Below are 23,018 nucleotides of genomic sequence, written 5' to 3'. Positions count from 1 at the left end.
CTTTCCAGTTTCTGACTTAGACAATCAGCAGGTGATGGTGACATTCATCCTGATAGGGAAGAGAAGGGCAGAACTGTAGGGAAGAGGTTTATTTCATGGTACCTGGGAGAGTCCTGTTGGAAATTCATATGGGGAACTCAGGAGAGAATTCTGGGCCAGATATAAAGAATCAAGAGTCACTGGAATATTAGTTTTCTTGAAGCCATGGGTTTGGATGACACTACTCAGAGAGAAGGGAAGATCGAATCTGGAGGAATGCCAACATGTAAGAGATAAACAGTAGGAAAAAACACCAAGAAGAAACAGCGCAACAGAAGGAAAACCAAAAGGACAACCTGAGGAAGCCAAGGTAGGGTAGAGAGAGGATATGATCAAATCAACATCAAATGCTAGAGAAGCAGAAAACAGCTGAAGAATGGTAAGGAAAGGAAGTACCCATCCCATTTGAGAATTTGAATCTCCTACGGTAACTTCAAATCTTCAGAGAGCATTGTCAATGAGGCAGGGGTCTGGATGGGCTGGGTGAAGATCAAGGGGAGCTAAATGATGGTGGGTTGAATTAGATACCCACTGTAAGGAAGTATGGGTAGAGGAGGCTGAGGATTCATCCAAGGAGCTTAGCTTTGAAAGAGGGGAAGAAAGTGAGCCAGAGGGCAGTAGTAGTTAAAAGGGCCTAGGTTTTTAGAGAGACTTTCTTTCTTTTTTTTTGAGGGGGTGTTTTCTTTTGTTTTTGAGACAGAGTCGTGGCTTGAATGCAGTAGCTCAGTACTAGAGTGCATCATATCATTGCAGCCTCTAACTCCTGGGCTCAAGTGATCCCCCTGTCTTAGCCTTCTGAGTAGCTGAGACTACAGGCACCTACCACAAGGCGTAGCTAATTTTTTCTATTTTTTGTACAGACAGGGTCACCCTCCTGCTCAGGCTGGTCTCAAACTCCTAGCCTCAAACAATCCTCTAGCCTCAGCCTCCTAAAGTGCTAGGAGGATTGCAGGCACGAGCCACCACACCTGGCCTGAAAGCTGGATGACATTTAAAGAGAGTAGGAGAGCATGCTCGTGTCCCAAGGGGAAGCCAGAAAGAGACGGTGGGTAACTTCATAGGGGGTTGAACAAAGTTGTTAAGGAGGCAGGAGGACAAATGAAGTAGGTGAGGCCCACTTCCACAGGCCCAGCAGTCTTTTCTTACTCTAGGGTCTTCACCATTAATTGGTGAATAGCCCTGAGACACAATTTTTAGGATAGATTCAGTAAATTGGGTAGAGAATACTTCTTATATATTTTTGTTTTCGTTACCATAGTATGTTAGCTGTGGCAAATATACCTACAATTTTTTAACTCATTAAATCATTCTTCTGATCAGTAATTAACAATACCCTGTTGCTTACAGGGAATAAAGTAGAAGGTACTTCAAGTCCTTCGGAACCTAGCTAAAGTCTTGTTTCTCAGCCGGCTTCCACTGAAGCTGCCCTCTTCAGCAAGGCTGCTGTGTGGGCTTGCCAGTGAACCAGAAGTGCTACCTTGCAGCCTTTGCCCTGCTCCCACCCATCACAATATCATCCCCCTCATTACATGTAGGAGACTAGAAATAAACTCTCAACCTGTCATGGCCTACAGATCCTTTTTTTTTTTTTTTTTGAGACAGAGTGTCACTTTGTCACCCTCAGTAGAGTGCTGTGGCGTCATAGCTCACAGGAACCTCAAACTCTTGGACTTAAGTGATTCTCTTGCCTCAGTCTCCCAAGTAGCTGGAACTACAGGCATCTGCCATAGCGCCTGGCTATTTTTTTGTTGCAGTTGTCGTTGTTTAGCTGGCCAGGGCCAGGTTCAAACCCACCAACCTGGGTATATGTGGCCAGTGCCATAACCACCGTGTTACGGGCACCAAGCCAGCTATATATTTTTGTTGTTGTAGTTATCATTGTTGTTTGGCAGGCCTGAGCCAGGTTCGAACCCTCCAGCCCCGGTGTATGCGGCTGGTGCCCTAGCCGCTGAGCTATAGGTGTTGAGCTGCCTTCTTCTTCTTTTTTAGAGACAAGGTTTTGCTCTGGCTCAGGCTGGTTTCCAAGCTGTGAGTTCAGGCAATCCATCTGCCTCGGTCTCCCAGAATGCTGGGATTACAGGCATGAGCCACTGCTGCCTCCAAGGTCCTGTCTGCCTTGCTCTCCAACAGCTGCTGCACTGTCTCTTAGATTCCTTAAATAGGGAAGTGCTTTGTTGCCTCCAGACAGTGGTCCTTGCTTTAACTGATGATTGGAATGTTCTGTCCTCAGCAATTTGTAGGGTGGCTGCTACTTACCCTTCAGGGCTCGGCCCGAATGTCACTTCATCTCATCTGATGAAAGCAGATCCATATAAAGTAGGTCCCCATCTGAATGATCATAAACAACTTTTTTCTTTCAAAGCACTGAGAACAATCTGTATTCATTTAATGATTTGTTGTCCTTCTCCTCTCCCCCAATAGAACGGAGGTTCCACAAGGGCTAGAACCCCATCGCTCTTATCTAGTACAGTGCTTTAAAAATACGCTTCTTGGGGTGGCGCCTGTGGCTCAAGGGGTAGGGCACTGGTCCCATATGCCGGAGGTGGCAGGTTCAAACCTAGTCCCTGCCAAAAACCGAAAAAAAAAATACGCTTCTTGAATGAATGAATGAACAGCTCCTTCACAGTGTCAAAGCCCAGCTTAAATTCCACCTCTGTAGTGAATGCAAATAATAGCTTATATGTATTGAATGCTTATCTTGTTACAGTGGTTATGTACGTTACCTCACTTAATAAGGCCCCTCCATTTACCTCCTGTAACTCATGTGGTAGTTATTAACATTATACAGACCACTCAGGCTGTATTTAATCACAATCTAGTCTCTGGCTTTGTTGTTTAATATATTATATGCTTCATTCTTTGTCCTCCAGACATAATTAGTGTCCCCCCAGAGGCAGTGCCAAAGCACACAGAGAGATCTTCAGGTATGCTGAGTCACTGAAGGTGTCCCCACCAGTGTTATAACATTAACATAATTAGAATGTTGAGAAGTTGTTTTTATTATGTCAGGTAAAGAGTCACGCTTTAATTAAAGCAGTGAAAACAGATTTTATTCAGTAACTATTGACAGTAGGTTGAAGAACTGAGGTCCCTGCAGATTTGTAGAGGGTAACTGGACTTTTTAAATCAAAAATGAATTGGGGAATGGGGACTGGGGAGGAATGGCTGGGGCTTAAGCTGAATCTGAGAAGTGAAAAATTACAAAAAGTGGGAGGAGGTTGGTCCATGTGAAACCATCTGGGTGCACACTGAAGTTAGGTTCCTATCCTCCTACGAAGCCTGGGAGACAGGGGCCCTGTGTTCAGGTGTTGGCAGGAACAAACAGTACATTCTTTTGGTAGGTTTGAATTTTCTTAGGCAGGCACTTTCTTGAGGGATAGGGTCATCCTAGGAATGTGGCCTTGAGCTATTAGAAACTACTAAGTACCCACATAAGAGAAAAACTCAAATCAATTCAAGATGGGGGGTGCAGTACGAGGGAACAAGGAGAGGGGAGGATTTCCCCCAACACTTCTTGGAGAGGAGACACAATTATAGGAGGGACTTTACCTAACAATGCAAACACTGTAACTTAATTCTTACACTTCTTACACTTCTTAATTCAATAAAGAAAGAAAGAAACTACATTAGTGTTTGTTCCAGTCTTTGTAGGTCAAGGATGAACCCCAATTGAGAAGAGGGGTCAAAGGAACCTGATTTATGTTTGGTCAAAGAGAAAATCTTTGTCAACCATAAACTTCAGGCAGAAAATCTAACCCAAATTGCAAGTAGATAAACTCCATTATACCTGTAAAGATGTCAAAAATGTTTAGAACAAGATAGTTTGAGCTTTAAGGTATGAGATATGTACTACAATTCCCTCATTTTTCAGAATTTGTTAAGATTTTAACTTTCTAGAAATGATCGTCTCTTCGTCAAAAATGCCTGCAAAACCCAATTTACCAAGTTTACATTGAGAAGCCATACAAATGAATTCCTAGCGTTAAGTGTTAAATGTTGAGTTTTGAAATATGTACTTTGCAGTGTTGCAGAATCCCAATCTGAAGAGCCCTGCTTCAGTGTTGATAAAGATTTAAGAGTTCCTTCCCACGGGTCCAGGCAGTGGTTTGGTAAACTTGGAATCTACAGGTATGGAAACTGAAGGGAAGAGGATCCTCCCAAACTTCTCCAGATGCTTCTGTAGTCTGGAAATTCTGTTCTAATCTTGCCCTAGGTTTCAACCTACACCTTCAGCTGTTGGGCTCAGATCAAAAGGAATACCCCTAGACTCCAAAGAGTCCTCCCTTTGTTGTAAAAGATGACACCAGGGCAGTCTACTATGCTTACACCACCTGGGTGTGGTCCTCCCCAAGGCTGGCAGTAAATATGGAGGCCCCAAGGGCCTTATATCCAGCACTTTACGCCTGAGAGCCATGAGCGTCATTTCTGAAATCATCTCAGGCTCTGAGTACTCCCAGTAGTGATTTTCTTCTTGGGGTCCGCCCTGAACCAGATGTGTAGTCAGGAAAATGTCACTCAACCTGTCTCTCCCCATCTGACAGGTCAGCAGGAAGCACCTCTCCTGCTGGGTGAGTTTCCTTGATGACAGTCTGCCTCTTGTAAGAGAGGGTGTCTTTTCTTGATTAAATCTTAAGTGATACAGACGCAACTGTTTATTTCAGTGGTGTGTCCTTTACCAAGGACTCTGTTTTTTAGCTTCTTCAGTGGCCAGGAAGGTAATTAAATGCCATGGGTTTGATGACACATTTTCCATTCCAGCTGCTTAAAGTTCCTTCTCTGATAAATAGTTTAGCAATTATCTCTTTGGCTACCACCTGAGTCCCCCAGAATGGCCTGCCTGGGTGACCTGTACTCCTCCTGCCATTTTCCAGAGTTTATCTATAAATTAGGGAGAATTCTTGCCACTTGGAATAATGTCTCCATATAGCTTCTTTATGGGAATGGATCTTTTTTCACTTTAAATTAGGAGTGCTGAGGACTCAACACCATCAAGGTGGCCATGACTTACAAAAAAGCCAACTTTTCAAAGTTCTTAAGTGTACAACTTTCCAGATTGTAGACCCAGTAACAGGGAAGCAGACAAAATGTATTGTCATGATTTTGCAGGGCTAGTGCCTGGCAGAGTCAAGACCTCATATTTATTTACTCAAGGGCTCAAATTTAGATACTGACATTATCTCCAAGTGAAACTGTAGAGTCCCAATGCGTGAGTGTCTGCAGATCATTTACCAGCTGTAAATAAACATTTAAAATGCGCCACAATGCAACTGTCCTTTTAAATACTGACTTTTTTTTTGTTTAACATATCAGGAACCAGAACAAAAACAAAAATACTTTGATCCTGTCCCAACCTCTTGGACATCCTGGTTTAGGGTCCCGTCACCAGCAGGGAATGGGGTGAAAGGGTGACTTGGAAGGCAAGGTTTGAGCAGCTGCAATTTCAGAGCCAAATCCGAGGTCTCGGCGACTTGGAAGGAGCCCCGCCTGACCCAGAAGTACGCCCCGCTGCCCCAAGGCCACCTAGAGCAGAGATTGGGGGCGGGGCCGCGGGCGGCCCAGAACGGGGAGGGGCCTCGGTAGGGGGCGGGTCTCAGGCGGGCTGGGGCGGAGCCGCGGCGAGGCGGGGCCTCGGCGAAGCGCAACCGCAGGAAGGAAAAGGCCAGGCGGAGAGACTCGGGTTGGTCCCGGGCTGGGGGCGGTACCGGGGTGCAGGCCCCACCGGAACTCCAAAGGCGACCGCCGCCACTGCTCCGGCGCCGGAAGGGCCGGATCTGGAGCTGGGAGCGGCGGGAGGGGCCGGGAGGCGGCCGGTTGTTGTTTCCTTTTTAATTTTCTGGCTTCATCCTGAAAAGGGGAAGGTTTAGGGACTGAGGGACACTCAGACGTACCTACTGTGCCCCAGCACGTGCATGGCCACCAAGGTGTTCATTCCTCCCCGCACCTCAGCGGTTTCAGGGTACGCCTGTGTGGACGTATCTCCTAAAAGTGAAAAAGTTGGTGTTTAGCCGTTTTGAATTTGGTCCTTTGGGGAAAGGAGAATAGTGAGAGAGGCATAGGGTCCTCACACAAGGAACGCCTCTCCACACCTCGTGGCCTGGCATTTGATTGGGCCCTGGACCCCTGGGTCTACCCTTCCCGGAGTCTGGACTCCCACTTGGGAGGGGCTTCGGGGCTATTTCAATTTCACCCGCGTTAAACACCGTGCATTCTGTGTCCTTCCATCTAGATCCTTGACTCAGTGGTGCAGAACCTTTCGGGGTTGGTTGGAAGCCACAACCCAGCCTCGCGATGCAGTCTGAATCCAGCCAGTGTGAAGAGGAGACCCCTTCCCTCTTATGGGGTTTGGATCCTGTGTTTCTAGCCTTTGCAAAACTCTACATCAGGGATATCTTGGACTTGAAGGAGTCCTGCCAGGTCCCAGGTATGTGGCTGGCCAGCCTGGTGGATGCCCTGGGCATCTGTACCCCCACCCCATCCCCAAAGTTGCAGAAAGCTGGGATTAGCGGCTTTCAGGAGAACCTTTAGGCTTTGAAAATGACGTAGCCCGGACCTTCAAATGAGCTCAATTTTTTGTAAAATAAAAAGTTTATATCTTTTGTTTTTTTTTTTGGATAGGTGTTTGGGGGAGTAAGCCCTGTAGCAGGAATGTTTTTTACCTGCATTTAAAGTCTTTCATATTTAAAACTGTTCAGGTTTTTTTGTTTGTTCTGACCTTCTCTTGGAGGGATCACTGGACCTGGCGTTCCTAGGCTTGGCTCCTTTTTGCTAACTCTGCCATGTAACCTGGCCTGTGCATGTGACTCACCTTCTGTGAAGCTGCACATGCGACTCACCTGTAAAGCTTAGCTTTCTTCTTTGCAAAAATGGGCCTTAACCATGCTTGATTTTCTTGTGGTGGTTTGCTTTGTTTTGAATTAATCAGAATCAAACTATTATAAACTCCCTGAGAAGGACATCATCTGCCTGTTCACATGTGTGTAATCCCAGGGCTTAGAACAGTGCTTGGCATGTAGTGAGCCCTTAAGAAATAGCAGGGGGGAGCAACAAGGCATTATAAATGTAAAGTTTAAAAGATTTTTTTTTTTTTGAGACAGATTCTCACTGGGCTAGAGGGCAGTGGTGTTATCATAGCTCACCGCAACCTCTAACTTCTGGGGTCAGGGGATACCCCTGCTTCTGCTCCAGAGTAGCTGGTACTATAGGCACACACTACCTATAGGGCTAATTTTTCTTTCTTTCTTTTTTTCTTGGGCAAACATAGTCATGATAATTTTTCTATTTTTAGTAGAGACCAGGTTTCGTTCTTGCTCAGGCTGGTCTCGAACTCCTGAGCCCAAGGGGATCCTCTGCCCCAGCCTCCCAGAGTGATAAGATTATAGGCCTAGACACGCCCAGAGAAAAGAATTTTTTTTTATTAGAGTAGTGGTTACTCTAAACAGACTTATCATACCTAAAAATATAACAAATTCAGTTTAGGATAGATTTAAATAATTCACATAGCTGTGGGTAGATCATCACGTGTTTACTGTGCTAGTTGTGAAGTTTGGCTAAACTCTTTGTTCTTTTGAGTGAGGCTTTCCACTCAAGGACCTTCTGAATAGCAAGCTATGAGTCAGAAGTAGTCAGGAATCTCAAGTATCCACATTTTTAATGAGATGAGGTTTTATGTATTTTCAGTTCTGTGTACAAATGTATTTGGATGACCTTACACTATAGCCTATTGTGCAGATTTTTCACCACACCTTTATTTCCTGATTTTTGTTGGAAATGGTTTGTTTTTCTCCTCCTTTTGGAAGGCAGCCAGCTTCACCCACAGTTTTCCATTTTCCAGAAAAGTCTGCTATTTTTTATCATTCATCTCCTCAGGAAGAAATTAATTCACACCAAATGCCAGCCTTGCTTACACATCTTCTGTGTGTTAGCATGCAATGTCAGGAACACGGTAGGGTCTTAACTCTTCCTGTGAGCCAGGGACTTTACGATGTATAAAAAACAAACCCAATGGGCCGGGCTCAGTGGCTCATGCCTATAATCCTAGCAATCTGGGAGGCCAAGGCGGGTGGATTGCTTGAGCTCACGAGTTCAAGACCAGCCTAAGCAAAATTGAGACACCCACCCACCCCACCCTCCCACCCTCTCTACTAAAAATAGAAAAACTGAGGCAAGAGGATTGCTTGAGCCCGAGCTGGAGGTTGCTGTGCACTATGACACCATGGCACTCTACCCAGGGCAACAGCTCGAGACTGTCTCAAAAAAAAAAAAAAAAAAGGAAAATGGGTACCAGTGATCTTTGCTCTATCACTGGTGAGAATGTTTTCAATGTGTCTTTTAAAATGAAAACTCATGGGGTGGTGCCATGGCTCAAAGGAGTAGGGCGCCAGCCCCATAAGCTGGAGGTGGCGGGTTCAAACCCAGCCCTAGCCAAAAACTGCAGGAAAAAAAAAAAAAAAGAAAACTTATGGTTGAAGCAGATATCAACCGTAATTTTACAGATTGATACCACACTGTTCTGAGGGATGGGGAATTCTACTAGTGTAGGCTTTTGTTTTGTTGTTGTGTTTGGTTTGGTTAGATTTGTCATAAATCAAAACCTTCTGACTGCATGAAATTTAGGAATACTTAAATGGCAGAGAATTTCCAAAACATGATAACAAACCCCCCCCCAAAATGTTAAAATATGAAACAAATATGTTGTGTATTAAAGAATTTGGCCTTTGCCCTTGGCACCTTCAAGGCAACCTCTAAATTATAGTTTCTTGGGTGATAGAATGTTTCACTATTTATTGTAGCTAGTTGAACCACACCTGAGTTTATGTTAATGAGGGTCTCATGGCTGGGTGGGGGGGTAAGGGGGGTTACCTTCAGGTAGTTTTAGGAGGAGGAATAGAGGATGGGGGTGGGATGAGGAGGAGCTTTCCACACCTAAAAGATCAACTATCTGATTAAACTATCCGATCAAGCATCTGGGGTTTTGAGCCCCTCTGACCCATTCACTGGGAGGGGAGAGGGGCTAGATAGAGGCTGAGTTCAGTCATGTGGCCAATGACTCAGTTAAGCATGCCTACATTGTGAGACCCCAGTAGAAACTGTGGACAGTGGGGTCAGACGAGCTTCTTGAGTTGATAATTACACATTGATGTTAGAGGGTGATGTGTTGTGAGGGCACAGAAGCTTTTTAACTCTCCTAGACCTTGTCCTATGTTTCTCTTCATTTGGCTGGTTCTGATTTGTACTCTTTATTTATAAAACTATAATCATAAGTTATATAAAAACTCCTGAGTTCTTTGAGTCATTTTAGCAAATTATCAAAGGGGAGTCTTGGGAACACTCAGATTGTTTGTCTGAGGACCCTCACAAATCTTGGGGCTGGTAACAAGTGACCTTATTGAAGTGAGGGCAGTCTTGTGGGGGACTATGCCCTAAGCTTGTGAAATTTGACCTAACTCTAGGTAGTTAGTGGCAGAATTGCACTGTAAAAGGATTACAAGATGTCATTTCCCCTAAATATGAATTTAGGGTAAACTAATAAAAAATATTGACAAATTTGACTTTGGTAGTGGTAGTGTTTAGGTTTTTGTGTGTTTTTTTTTATTTAACAAAAACCAATTTATTTTTAATAATAGCTCACAACATACAGAAGCAGGAAGTGGTCTTTATTGCTTTAAACAGCCCTATCCATGTTAAACTTTAACAATGGGTTAAATACCCAGTTTCCCCGAAAATAAGACAGTGTCTTATTTTAAGGTGTGCTCCCAAAGATGCGCTAGGTCTTATTTTCAGAGAACGTCTTATCTTTCCTATAAGTAGGTCTTATTTTCGGAGGATGTCTTATTTTCGGGGAAACAGGGTAGTAGTGAAACTTTCATTTAAATCAGCTTATAAGGCTGGGCACAGTGGCTCACACCTGTAATCCTAGCACTCTGGGAGGCTGAGGCAGGTGGATCGCTTGAGCTCAGGAGTTTTAGACCAGCCTGAGAAAGAGCCAGACCCATGTCTAAAAATAGCAGGGCATTGTGGTGGGCACCTGTAGTCCCAGCTACTCAGGAGGCTGAGGCAAGAGGGTCACTTGAGCCTAAGAATTTGAGGTTGCTATGAGCTATGATGTCATGGCACTCTACCAAAGGTGGCAAAAACAAAAAAATCAGCTTATAATACTTACACCCATCATTGTAGTGGGCACAATGAAGTGGAAATAACATATTTATAAGAATTATATTAAATATATATTTGAAAAATAGTAGACATTTTAATGCAATCAAGCTTATATATGAGCAATTATTATGATATTGATTAAATAACAGTTAGTGTAAAAAGAGATCAAAATTACTTTGTAAAAGAGAAATCAGGCAGCTGTCTAGAGGTAGTTGTAGACGTTCAGGGTCGGCTGCTTGAAAGCTGAATCAGCGTGCCTGTGACCCTGGATCCCTGAGCCATCACAGGTTGGTCCTCCTCCTTGGGGACCTGATGGTCCAGGGGATCCTCTGATTCTGTTGGCCTCTGGGTTGCATGTGGAACCACAGGAAGAAAAGGGCCCCTTGGGAAAGACTGGAACACGAGCTCTGTATGTCCGGAATTTGTCTGTTGCGATCATTTTCTTAGCTCTTTGAGCGTTCTCTCATTTGGTAGAGTTGCCATCCTACTTTCTTTAGCTCTCTTCTCATAGGAGGGGATCTCACTCTGATAGAAGAAAGTGGTTCTATTCTCATCCTTTTTTCCATGTTATCTTCTTGTAAACGCTGTACATCCGATACATGAGGTCACGTTTCTGTACACTTCGAGAGGTTTCCTCTGTATTTCTAAGCAGCATATTTCTTCTTTGATTGATTTTTCTCTGAGTTTTTTTTTTTTTTTTTTATTCAAACCATATGTTATTTTCTTCTGAACTTGTTCTCTGCTGTTCTGTGATGATCTTAAGATGCTGCTTGCATCAGTCACTTGGGGTTGGAAGGATTTTGTTGCATCTTCAAGTGCATCCCTGCCTGTCCTTGTCAGCGTGTGAGATGAAAGTTTACAAGACTCACTTCACTGTCCTTTTCAGAGAAAGTCTACTTGTACTCAAGTGAAGGCCTGTTCGAGTTTTTATTAAGTGTTAGCAAATACAGAGTTTGTAGCATCAGAGGACTGGCCTCCATCACAGGTGACTGGAGGATGTCATTGGTTTGTGCCATTTGTCCAGTCTTCTCACTGCCTTTTCCATAGAGTTCAGCCCAGGCGGAATACCTCTGGTCTATCTCTTTTCCCCATCTTGAAGTTGGTCGACTGTTTTTTGTTCCAACTACCACAGTGGTACATAGCAGGACCTCCCATGGAGATCCAGGGAGTCCTGGACTTTCAGATATCACCAGCAGCACACCTGCTGCTTTAGGCCTGGCTGGAAAGATGTTTGGGTGGCAGGCATCAGGCCCTGCAGGGGTCCAAATGGCTCTGCAGTGCACTGTGGGTCATACTGACACTGTGGAGGGTTCTGTCTCTAATGCAGACAAGCAGGCAGCCATGGCAGACTGTCACTTGGGTGGAGGGGAGAGGCCCGCCAGGCTCTAAAAACATTCTCTAACTTCACTCTTCTCAGTGCACAAACAGAAAGTGACCTTATCTATGTAGTGCACTTGGGGAAACAAAAAAAGCTGATTGCAGTCCCGGAACAGCCTGGAGCTCAGGCCACCTGGCCCTGTGGCAGCAAACCTAGAGGACCAAAGCAGTGCCGAGCCTCACCATGCTCTGCCAGCGAGCTGGGTAGGGCACTGTGGGGGTGCACTTCAGCAGAGGGCATCTTGGGGGAGGCTCATTCTCTTGATTCAAAGTTTGCTTCTGCCACAAGAAAGCATGACCTTGCTTACACGTGTCACAGAGATCTCCCTCCTTTGCAGGCCCCCTGCAGCCAGTGTATTTGGTCAATGCAGGCAGCCAGGGTAGAGGACTGAAGGGTCTTGATTTCAATTGTGAGAACTCAGGAAAAATTCACTGGACCTTGCCAGGTCTAAAACTTCATGGAGTTTCTGAGGAACCACTTTGTCCCCATTCAATCCAAGTGTTCCCGGATGGGGCACCTATCTTTTGGGGTAACACAGCGACTGTGTTGTGTTACCCGTGACCCTGCCATTTCCAGTCACCAAGACATCTTTAGAAGTGTGTCTCCAGGGAGGGAGAGGGTCTTGCCTTTGACCACATTTGCTGCCTTTTGTTTCTGGTAGCCACATCTCATTCTCCAACTGTCTCTGGACAACTAAGCCTCCTTATCTGTACTTTGGAGACTGCTTTAAGTGACTGTTTCCCAGTTTCTTTGTCTACAAGGGAAACAGAACTACCCACAGAGGCTAGTCTGGGGGTTCTGAGGGGCACTGGGGTTTAGGCCCCCTGCCCCCGCCTGGTGTATGGGGAGAATGGAGGCTCTGATCAGGCTTGGTGGTAAGGGGAAGAGGTGGCCAAATGCCTGAAGTGATTAAATTTACAATTCATGTATTTATTTAAAACCAAAATCACCATTGTAAAAGTTATAACCTGTTGCTGAAAGTAAAGAATTCAGCCATCATGGGCCGGGTGAGGTGGCTATAATCCTAGCACTCTGGGAGGCTGAGGCAGGTGGCTTGCCTGAACTCACAGGTTTCAGACCAGCCTGAGCAAGAGTGAGAACCCCGTCTCTGAAAATAGCCAGGCTTTGTGGCGGGCGCCTGTAGTCCCAGCTATATGGGAGGCTGAGGCAGTAGAATTGCTTGAGCCCAAGAGTTTGAGGTTGCTGTGAGTTTTTTTTTTTTTTTTTTTATGGTGAAAAGTTATATATTTAGAATTGGCCAGCTGGACTTGGTTTAGATGATCCCAATTTTGTTGGCAACATCCAAAGCATCATAATCAGGAGCCAGTCAGACATATGCCTTCTTCTCACCATCAGGCCTGATCAGGGTGTCGACCTTGGCCACATCAATGTCATAAAGCTTCTTCAAAGCCTGTTTGATCTGGTGCTTGTTGGCTTTGATATCCACAATGAACACAAGTGTGTTGTTGTCTTCTCTCTTCTTCATGGCAAACTCAGTGGTCAGGGGGAACTTGATGATGGCATAGTGGTCAAGCTTGTTTCTCCTGGGGGCGCTCTTCTGAAGATATTTGGGCTGCCTCCTGAGTCTCAGAGTCTTTGGCCACCGGATGTACAGATCTTCTTTTTTTGTGGCTGTGGATGCCTTTTAGCACTGCCTTCTTGGCCTTCAATGCCTTTGCTTTGGCTTTGGCTTTGGCTTTGGGAGGGGCAGGAGCTTCCTTCTTCGCTTTCGGCGCCATCTTGTGAAAAAAGCGTTGCTGTGAGCTTAGATGCCACCGCACTCTACTGAGGGTGACAAAGTGAGACTCTGTCTCAAATCAAAAAAAAGAATTCAGCCATCATGGGGAGAGACAGGGGGCTAGAAAGGATGTTAGTCAAAGACTCTTGAGTTACAGGTGACAGGAACACAGTACAAGCAGCTTAGGCTGAAACAGGGAGCTCAGGTAAGGATATCAGGGTGGGGTTGGGGTTGCAGAGGGGACAGTCAAGGACTTACTGCCCCCAGGAGTCCCTCTGCCTGAGTCCAGTCCCCAAGCCAGAAAAAGGCCTCTGGGTGTGTGTGTTCCCCCTCTCAGGTTTCTCTTCTGGCAGGAACTTGTCTGCTGGCATCTGTCACCTAGGTTTTGAAAATAGAGTCTTAAAAGGAGAAGTTTTTGAGTTGTAATCTGCTGGCCCCAAAGAGTGTGTTTTGTAACCTACTTACCATCCTTTGAAAAAAGTGCTATTGCCAGTTCAAAGAAATGATGACTGGTTTCTTAGAAAAGGATTTATTAAAAAAAGCCAAAGAAACCTTTCTCATGGTTTCCTTTCTCTTTCCTTTTTCTAGTTGCTCAAAATACAGTCCTGTGTTTGGGCCCATCATAGAATGACTCTTTTCAGGGCCCTTGTAAGCATTCTACATGGAGGTACATTTCATTTTCACAAGTGGAGAGCAAATTAATGAAATCTAGTTGGGGAACACAGGTTTTCTCTTTTTTGTATTAGTACAAGCTTCTTTAGAGCCAAGATTTCTACTTAAGATCTTTGAGAAAAGGAATCTGAATATGTTGGGGCTTGCAATTTGTTAAGGGCTGATTTTGAAGTCTGAAATTTTAGCAAACAGCATGCTACTGATTTTTTTACAACCTCCCACCCCGAGTTAACATTAAGTGAAGCAGGAAATGTCATCATACATCATGTATAGACTTTTTTTTGTGTGTGTTTCATTTTAGGTGTATTTTTATACAACGGGCATCCAATAAAACAGGTAGATATCTTAGGAACTGTCATCGAAGTAAGAGAAAAAGATGCTTTCTACAGTTACGGAGGTAAGAATAATTGTGTCTGAAATGGAGTTTGTATAGAAGGTCCCACTTGGCTGAAAACTGGACTTTAAGCCTCCCCTTTCCAAATAGCTGGGGACTCTCACGTAGTCCATGATCTTTCCTTGATGGAGCCCCAGCCATGGACAAAGTGTCAAATGATCCAATAGGCTGGTGAAGTGGCTCATACCTATAGTCCTAGCACCCTGGGAGGCTGAAGTGGGAGGATCCCTTGAGGTCAAAAGTACATGAGCAGTCTCAGCAAGGGTAAGATCTCTGCCAAAAGGGTGGCGCCTATGGCTCAGTTGGTAAGGCGCCGGCCCCATATACCGAGGGTGGCGGGTTCAAACCCGGCCCCGGCCAAACTGCAACCAAAAAATGGCCGGGCGTTGTGGTGGGCACCTGTAGTCCCAGCTGCTTGGGAGGCTGAGGCAAGAGAATCGCTTAAGCCCAGGAGTTGGAGGTTGCTGTGAGCTGTGTGAGGCCACTGCACTCTACCGAGGGCCATAAAGTAAGACTCTGTCTCTACAAAAAAAAAAAAAAAAGATCTCTGCCAAAAATAGAAAAATTAGCTGCAGGTGGTGGTGGGAGCCTGTAGTCCCAGCTACTCAGGAGGCTAAAGCAGGAGGATTGCTTGAGCGCAGGAGTTTGCTGTATTCAAAGTGACACCACTGTGTTCCACCCAGGACGACAGACAAGACTCTATCTCAAACATTTTTTAAAAAGGGTGGGGGACCAGTGACAAGTCCATAGGCTACATGAGGGTCCCCAGCTGTTTTGAAAGGTTGATGAATTTGGGAGTTAAGAGGCAGAGAATTGTTACAAAATATAGCAGTCTAGAGTCATCAATGGACAGGACAGATAAAGGTATAGCTGTAAATAAAATGGGTGGTAATACATGGTTATATAGATGGCTTTAAAAAGAAAATACCAATAAAGCAATGTAATGGACAGTGAAAACTAGGACAGGGGAAGATGGGATGGGAGTAAGGGATTAAAATCTACCTTTCTGATACAGTGTACACTGTTCTGGTGCTGGCTATACTAAACGCCCTTACTTTAGCATTATACAATTCATCCATATAATGGAAGACACTTGTACCCTCTAAATCTATTGCAAAAAAAACAGGTAGTAATTTGAAAAATTCAAAAATAAAATAAAATTTAAAGACCAGATTAAGCTAAAGTAGACTCTTTAACAAGACAAGGAGATATAAAAATAATTTTAAAAGATTTATATCCAGAACATTTTTTAAAAAGACTTTTGATACTCAAAGGGATAAGAATCCATTATCAGAAAATTCCTCTCCCTTCCTGATGTTAGAAACTAAAGGATTTCTGCATTTTGGACACTGTATTTTCTTCTTCAAGTTGACTGTAAGCATTTTTTTTTTTTTGAGACAGAGTCTTACTATGTTGCCCTCAGTAGTGTGCTGTGACATCACAGCTCACAGCAACTTCAAAGTTTTGGGCTTAAGTGATTCTCTTGCCTCAGCCTCCCAAGTAGCTGGGACTACAGGAGCCTGCCACAATGCCCAGCTATTTTTTGTTTGCATTTGTCATTGTTGTTTTAGCTGGCCTGGGCTGGGTTCGAACCCGCCAGCCTCAGTGCATGTGACTGGTGACCGGTGCATGTGACCAGTACCCAGTGCCATAACCACTGTGCTACAGGCGCCAGGCCGACTGTAAGGATTTTGATACATTGCCTTGGGCAACTCTAAAATTCTCTGTAATTAAGAGGACAAGCTGGAGATATAGATATATAAGGTTTTGGTGTTTGTTTGTTTGTTTGTTTTGAGACAGAATCTAACTCTTTTGCCCAGGGTAGAGTGCCATGGTGTCAGCCTGGCTCACAGCAACTTCAAACTCCTGGGTTCAAGTGATCTTTCTCCATTCTCCTGAATAGCTGGGGCTATAGGTGTCTGCCACAATGCACTTGGCTAATTTTTCTATTTTTAGTAGAGACAGGGTCTCACTCTTGCTCAGGGTGGTCTGGATCCTACCTCCTTGGCCTCCCAAAGTACTAGGATTACGGACATCAGCCACCATGCTGGGCCAACTTGGATTTTTTTTTTTTTTTTTGAGACAGTCTCACTATGTCACCCTTAGTAGAGGGCTGTGGCATCACAGCTCACAGCAACCTCAAACTCTTGGGCTTAAGCAATTTTCTTGCCTCAGCCTCCCAAGTACCTGGGACTACAGGTACCCAGCACAATGCCCGGCTATTTTTGTTGTTGTAGTTGTTATTGTTGTTTAGCAGGCCCTGGCCAGGTTCGAGTCCACCAGCCCCGTTGTATGTGGCCAGTGCCCTAACCGCTGAGCTACAGGTGCTGAGCTGCAACTTGGATATTTTGTGGGAAGCTTAACTTTGAATTCCACACCTTTGCTGGATGGAATTGATCTTGTCACTTTTTGTGGTGGTGTCCTGGATTTATATTCTTACTCTATTTGGGGAAAGATAGAAAAGCAGTTGAACTTTGTGACCAAGAACATTTCATTGGCAGTCCCCACATGATTGATAATTTATAGATACAACAGCATTGCCTTTCCTCAATGTGTGTTCATTTTCTTGAAGATGATTGTCTTGTGCTTATGATGTAACACATGAGAGATGAGATTTCTCCTGCCTTCTGCTTTTTCCTAGCATATTTTTTTTAACTCTGAAATAGATCGTCTTGTCAGGCATTTCCATACTGAGTCTCTGCTTTATTTATCCAAAGATATTGGTCCAGTTTTTCTCCAGACAACTCAACAAACATTTGCTATGTTTCTACAGCGTACCCAGCTGTGGGCAAGTACATTGTCTGTACTATAATAAAGTGATTCTTCTCTGAACATCAAAGATGAAATAATAATGTCTTTCAGTTTACAAAGCACTTTTATGTGCATAATTTCATGTTATTCTCCCCATAATCATCCAAAATAGAAAGGAAAGACATTATTTCCACTTTGTAGATGAAAGAACTAAGACTCAGTACTTTGCTCAGGGTTTAACTGATGGAGCTCTAGGGGTCCGATGTACTGTTTACTGACACCAGTGTACTCTGTAGTCCTGTATAACTCAGTTTGATTTTTCTCACCTCCTTCTTTCTCACCCCCCAAAATAAAATAAAATAAAATAAAATTAGCTGAGTCTGATTTTAGGTTCTTGTTGTTTAGATCAAGTAAGTGAGGTTGTTCGAGGACTTTAGTCCTGGCCCTAGAACCAGGCCAGATATTAGGTGTGTGACCTAAGGAGGCTTCACTTAACCCTGTTCTAATTATGAAAAGATTAAGGCAGTAAGTTTAACTCTTCTGTCAGTAAGCTTTTCTCATTGGGTGTCTTGAGAGCCTGACACGTGTGTGGGTGAGGAGAAAATGAAAAGCATCTGACTGTTGGAGTAATGGGGAGGAGAAATGTTTTTGCCACTTTGCTTCTTGGGGAGACTGCCTCTCTCCCTGTTGGCCTCAGCCCAGCTTGGCCTTTGCAGACCTTCTAGGTGGCCACTCCCTCCTGCCCTGGGTCCTGCTTCCCCTGACTCATCACAGGTCTGCTGGGGGTGCTTCCTGCTCACATTGACTCATCCCAGGGCTGAAACAAAAGGCCAGTGGCTCAAGGGGTGCTGCCCAGCCTGGGAGGATGTTGTGCGGCCCTGTAAGGATGCTTCTCTTCCGGGGCATTCCAGAGGCCAGCTCTCAGGGAGCCACAGCCTGGGGAGTGCTGGGCGAGCTCAACCCAGGGAAGTCAGGGGAGTTGGTGGCAGTACCCAGAGTAAGCAGAACACCAACTTGGGAGGCTACAGAATGACTTCACATTTTCTAGAACACGTGTTCATATGCTAACTTTTTTAACTTTCTATTATAAATCAAGGTTTTTAACTGGCCAGGGAAGCAGTATGCCTCATACGTTTTTAAACTCAAAATGTCCTTAGCACCAGGCACAGTGCCTCACCTGTAATCCTAGCACTTTGGGAGGCTGAGGTAGGTGAATCATCTGAGCTCAGGAGTTTGAGACCAGGCTGAGCCAGAGCGAGACCCTGTCTCTAAAAAACCAAAAAAAAAAAAAATAGCTGGGCATTGTGGCAGATGCCTGTAGTTCTAACTACTTAGGAGAGAGAACCAAGAGGATCACTTGAGCCTGGGACTTTGAGGTTGCCGTGAGCTGTGACACCACAGCATATTACCATGGGTGACACAGTGAAACTCTGTCTCAAAAAAAAGGTACTTAGTGAATTTTTTTGCTTCTTAAAAAGATACTTATTATAAAAGAAAAAATTTAAACTAGAGAAAATTTTTATGAAGTACATTAAAGTCATGTGAAACTATAAATCAGGCAAAAACAATATCAATGTTTAGGTGAACATTCTTCCTAATATTCCCAGTGTATTGCTAATTGAAGAAGTATAGAAATGCCTTATTTCCTTAATACTTTTCTACATATTTCTTTCTCTTAAAGTTTTTGAAGTTAGGCTTATAGTTAGTGTATACGTTGAATATAGAGTTCCTTCACAGAAACTATTAGCATTTAATGTCTTAAAATCATTTCTATCAGCTTGGCGCCCATGGCACAGTGGTTACAACATCAGCCATATACACCGAGTCTGGTGGGTTTGAACCCGGCCTGGGCCAGCCAAACAACAATGACAACTGCAACAATAACAACAAAAAATAGCCAGGCATTGTGCTGGGCGCCTGTAGTCCCAGCTACTCGGGAGGCCAAGGCAAGGTAATTGCTTAAGCTCAAGAGTTTGAGGTTGCTGCGAACTGTGATGTCATAGTACTCTACCAAGGGTGACATAGTGAGATTCTGTTTCAAAAGAAAAAAAACATTTATATCAAAATATACTGTTTAATATTTTATATATATTAGATTATATATGATTATATATAATTTCTGTTTTATAGTGAGGCATGCATATCTTTTTATAGCAATGAACACAGATCTTTATATATTCTCATATAATATGTCATTGTAATTTATTAACTAATTCCATATTTAGAAACATTTCTTTTCTTTTTTTTTTTTTTGAGACAGAGTCTCACCATGTCACCCTCAGTAGAGTGCAGTGGCGTCACAACTCACAGCAACCTCAAATTCTTGGGCTTAAGCGATTCTCTTGCCTCAGCCTCCCAAGTGGCTGAGACCACAGGCACCCACCACCATGGTGGCTATTTTCTTGTTGCAGTTGTCATTGTTGTTCAGTAGGCCCAGGCCTGGCTTGAACCCTCCAGCCTCAGCACATGTGGCTGGTGCCATAACCACTGTGCTATGGGCACCAAGGCATTTATAAACATTTCTATATTTCCAATTTACAGTATTATAAATAATTCTACAATGAACAGCCATATATAAGATGTACAGATCTGCGTACTCTGTTTTTCTCAGGATAGATTAATGGAAGTAATTGCTAACTCAAATGATATATACATTTAAAAAAATTTTTTTAAGAGATGGGGTCTTGCTATGTTGTTGCCTAGACTAGAGTGCAGTGGTTATTTATAGGCCTGATCAGAGTCCACCATAGCCTTGAGTTCCTGGGCTCAGCCTCCTGCCTCAGCCTCCTGAACACTTGAGACTGCAGGCATGCACTATTATGCCCAATTTGCATTTCAAAAAAACATTTTTTTTTATTGAGACAGAGTCTTGCTCTAAGAGTGCAGTAATATCATAGCTCACAGCAACCTCAAATTCCTGGGCTTAAATGATCTTCCTGCCTCAGCCTCCAGAGTAGCTGGGACACTACAGACATGTACCACCATGCCCAGCTACTTTTTTCTATATTTAGTAGAAATGGGGGGGTCTTACCCTTGTTCACGCCTCAAGTGATCTTTCTTCCTCAGCTTCCCAGATTATAGGTGTGAACCACTATAGTCTGTGTTTCAAAATTTGATGCATTTTTCTTTTTTTTTGTAGAGACAGGGTCTTACTTTATGGCCCTCGCTAGAGTGCAGTGGCCTCACACAGCTCACAGCAACCTCCAACTCCTGGGCTTAAGCGATTCTCTTGCCTCAGCCTTCTGAGTAGCTGGGACTACAGGTGCCCGCCACAACGCCCGGCTATTTGATGCATTTTTCCAAACTTGCTCTTTAGAAATTTTTTACCAACTTATACTTCCAGTAACAGTATATGAAGGTATCGGATTATTAATGTGTGTCAATCTGGGAGTTGAGAAATTATTTAAATTTGCTTTTTCCATGGTAACTAGTGAATTTAGCATACTGGCATTCATTTTTATTTATTTATTTTTATTTTTTTTTGAGACAGAGTCTCACTCTGTCCCCTTCGGTAGAGTGCTATGGTATCACAGCTCACAGCAACCTCAAACTCTTGGGCTTAAGTGATTCTCTTGCCTCAGCCTCCCGCATAGCTGGGACTACAGGCACCTGCCACAACGCTTGGCTATTTTTTGCTTGCATTTGTCATTGTTTAGCTGACCCGGGCCGGGCTTGAACCTGCCAGCCTCGGTGCATGTGGCCTGTGCCATAACCACTGTGCTACGGGCACTGAGCCCATACTGACATTAATTGACCATTTTTATATTTTCTATGAAGTGCATGTCCTTTTTCCTTACCACTTTTTCTCTTGTGGGCTTGGTCTTTTTCTCCTTACTATTATTTGTATTATTTTCTTTTTGTTTTGGGACAGGTCTTGCTCTGTCTCTTGGGCTGAGTATAGTGGCATCATCATAGCTTACTACAACCTCAAATTCCTGGGCTCAGGTTATCCTCCTGCCTCCTTGTCCCAAGTAGATGGGACTATAAGTACATGCCGCTACACCTGGCTAATTTTTGTTTGTTTGTTTTGTGGTGGGGGTGGTGGTGTTTTCTTTTGTTTATTTTAGTAGAGACAGGATCCTGCTTTGTTGCCCAGGCTGGTCTCAAACTCCCAGCGTTAAGCAGTCCTCCTGCCTCACTTCCCAAAGTGTAAGGATTACATATGGAGTCACCAGGCCTGGCCATTTTTTTCTCATTAATTTATACAAACTCTTTGTATATTAAGGCACTAACCCTATCATTTGGAAAATTGCTATTCAATATTAGTTTTTAGGTAGTCAAACGTATCCTAATGAATTCCGATTTTCATGTTCTGTTTAAAGAAGTCTCTCCCCACCAACTCTAAGCCCAAGGTTAATAGTTCATATCTTTTCTTCTTCATTTACCTACTTTATATTTAGTGAAATGAAACCCATTTAGTATTTATTTTTGTGTAAGAAACAGTCTTGGCTTTTTCTTTCAATGCAGATTTAAGCCAGCAATAAAATATTTTGTCTTACATTTCTTCTGTATCATGTGTTCTTTTATAACAGTGTCATTGATGATTTTTTAAAAATTATGAGGCCTACTGACCCCGTATTTAGCAAACTCTGTTTTGAATTTGTCAGAAATTAGACAGAAAACGCCTATTATCCCCTAGCAACTGTCTCCAAATTCGTAGTTTTAAATCCAGGTACAATGGGAATAGTTTTTAGTTTTTTGCTGTCTTTTTTTTTTTTTTTTTTTTTGCATTATGAATACAGTCAACCAGACCAGTGTGTTTTTGTGGCTGGGGAATAATTGTTTTCTATTATAAAAATAAAATTGTGCCCTTCTGTGATGTACTTGGCTTTCCTCACATCCCCTGCAGTGGCGAGGACTGGGCAGAAGCTCTTCTACAAAGAGATGCCCAGGCCAGATGGTTTGGAATGCTTTGTCTTGTTAGGTCTGCACACTGGTGACAGAAGGCTGTGCTCGAAGTGCTTTGCCTCTAACCACAGACCATATGATGCTCTCTTGTTTCAGGGTGGGAAGGAAAGGTTGATTTTGTATGTGAGTCGTTGAGATTTTTGCACTTTTACTTCCTGAGTATCACTTTTACTTCCTGAGTATCATTTTTAGTAGAGAGTGGTAGACAGGAATTATCAGTACCCTTGAGGTACGGTGAGGTGCTAAATACGTCTTGTGGGCTTGTATATTGTTACACTGACTTAAGCAGGCAAGCAGCTCATGCTAGTAACAGTGAGGGGCTGTTTCTAAAAGTGGAAGGAGAGTTTGATAAAGGATTTGACCTTCCAGGCCATTGAGAAATGTCATCCTTCAGGATGGCGTTTATCAGCCCTGACCATGTCTCTCTTCTGCTCTTTTATGCTTCTCCTGCAGTGGACGATAGCACTGGAGTTATAAAGTGTGTCTGCTGGAAAAAGCTGAGCAATACCGAGTCTTTACCAGGTAATTTAATTTGCCATGTTCCTTTACTTTTCAGCTGACAGAGGGATTTTACTCACAGTAGCTCATGAAAACAGCTATAGGGCCAAATTTTCACACTTACCCACTGGTGTATTACACGGATCCACCTGAAGCTGTACCCAGAGCTTTGGCTGTTCTGAAGACTGATGTGATGAGGAAGCCAATTGCTCTTCCTTCCCCCATCTCTTTGCTGTTTACTTCCTCCTAAGGCTTCAAGAAGGTGAACAGGTTATGTGGAGTTTCAGCAGCTCATTTTTTACCTAAGTCAAGATGTTTTAGCCTAATTGCCAAGTCAGGTCTGAATCCCTTGCTCTGGATGTATCACTTGGACCAAAAAAGATTGTGAAGACTGTTCCGCTCACACAGTCGGCACTAACTTCTGTGCTACCATAATCCACGTTTTCTGAAATCTTGATTATGTTCCAAAACTATACCAAGAATTCTAA

At 43.7% G+C, this 23,018-nt stretch overlaps 1 protein-coding gene across 4 annotated transcripts in view; it reads left to right on the top strand.

The window, feature by feature from the left end:
- Positions 1-23,018, top strand: part of STN1 (STN1 subunit of CST complex) — a 102,656-nt gene that overhangs the window by 56,114 nt on the left and 23,524 nt on the right. Inside the window, exons 1-4 of one of the 4 annotated variants that reach the window (XM_053583156.1) lie at positions 5,553-5,716; positions 6,266-6,460; positions 14,281-14,376; positions 22,486-22,554. In XM_053583156.1, the coding sequence (XP_053439131.1) occupies positions 6,328-6,460; positions 14,281-14,376; positions 22,486-22,554 (298 nt within the window). In that variant the 5' untranslated portion in view covers positions 5,553-5,716; positions 6,266-6,327. Of the gene's footprint in view, positions 1-5,552; positions 5,717-5,824; positions 5,996-6,265; positions 6,461-14,280; positions 14,377-22,485; positions 22,555-23,018 lie in introns of those variants that run through there. The other 3 variants (XM_053583159.1, XM_053583155.1, XM_053583158.1) reach the window with 3 other exon arrangements.

Source organism: Nycticebus coucang, chromosome 3 (assembly GCF_027406575.1).
Source record: "Nycticebus coucang isolate mNycCou1 chromosome 3, mNycCou1.pri, whole genome shotgun sequence".
NCBI lineage: Eukaryota > Metazoa > Chordata > Mammalia > Primates > Lorisidae > Nycticebus > Nycticebus coucang.
This window is presented reverse-complemented; position numbering and strand designations above follow the sequence as displayed.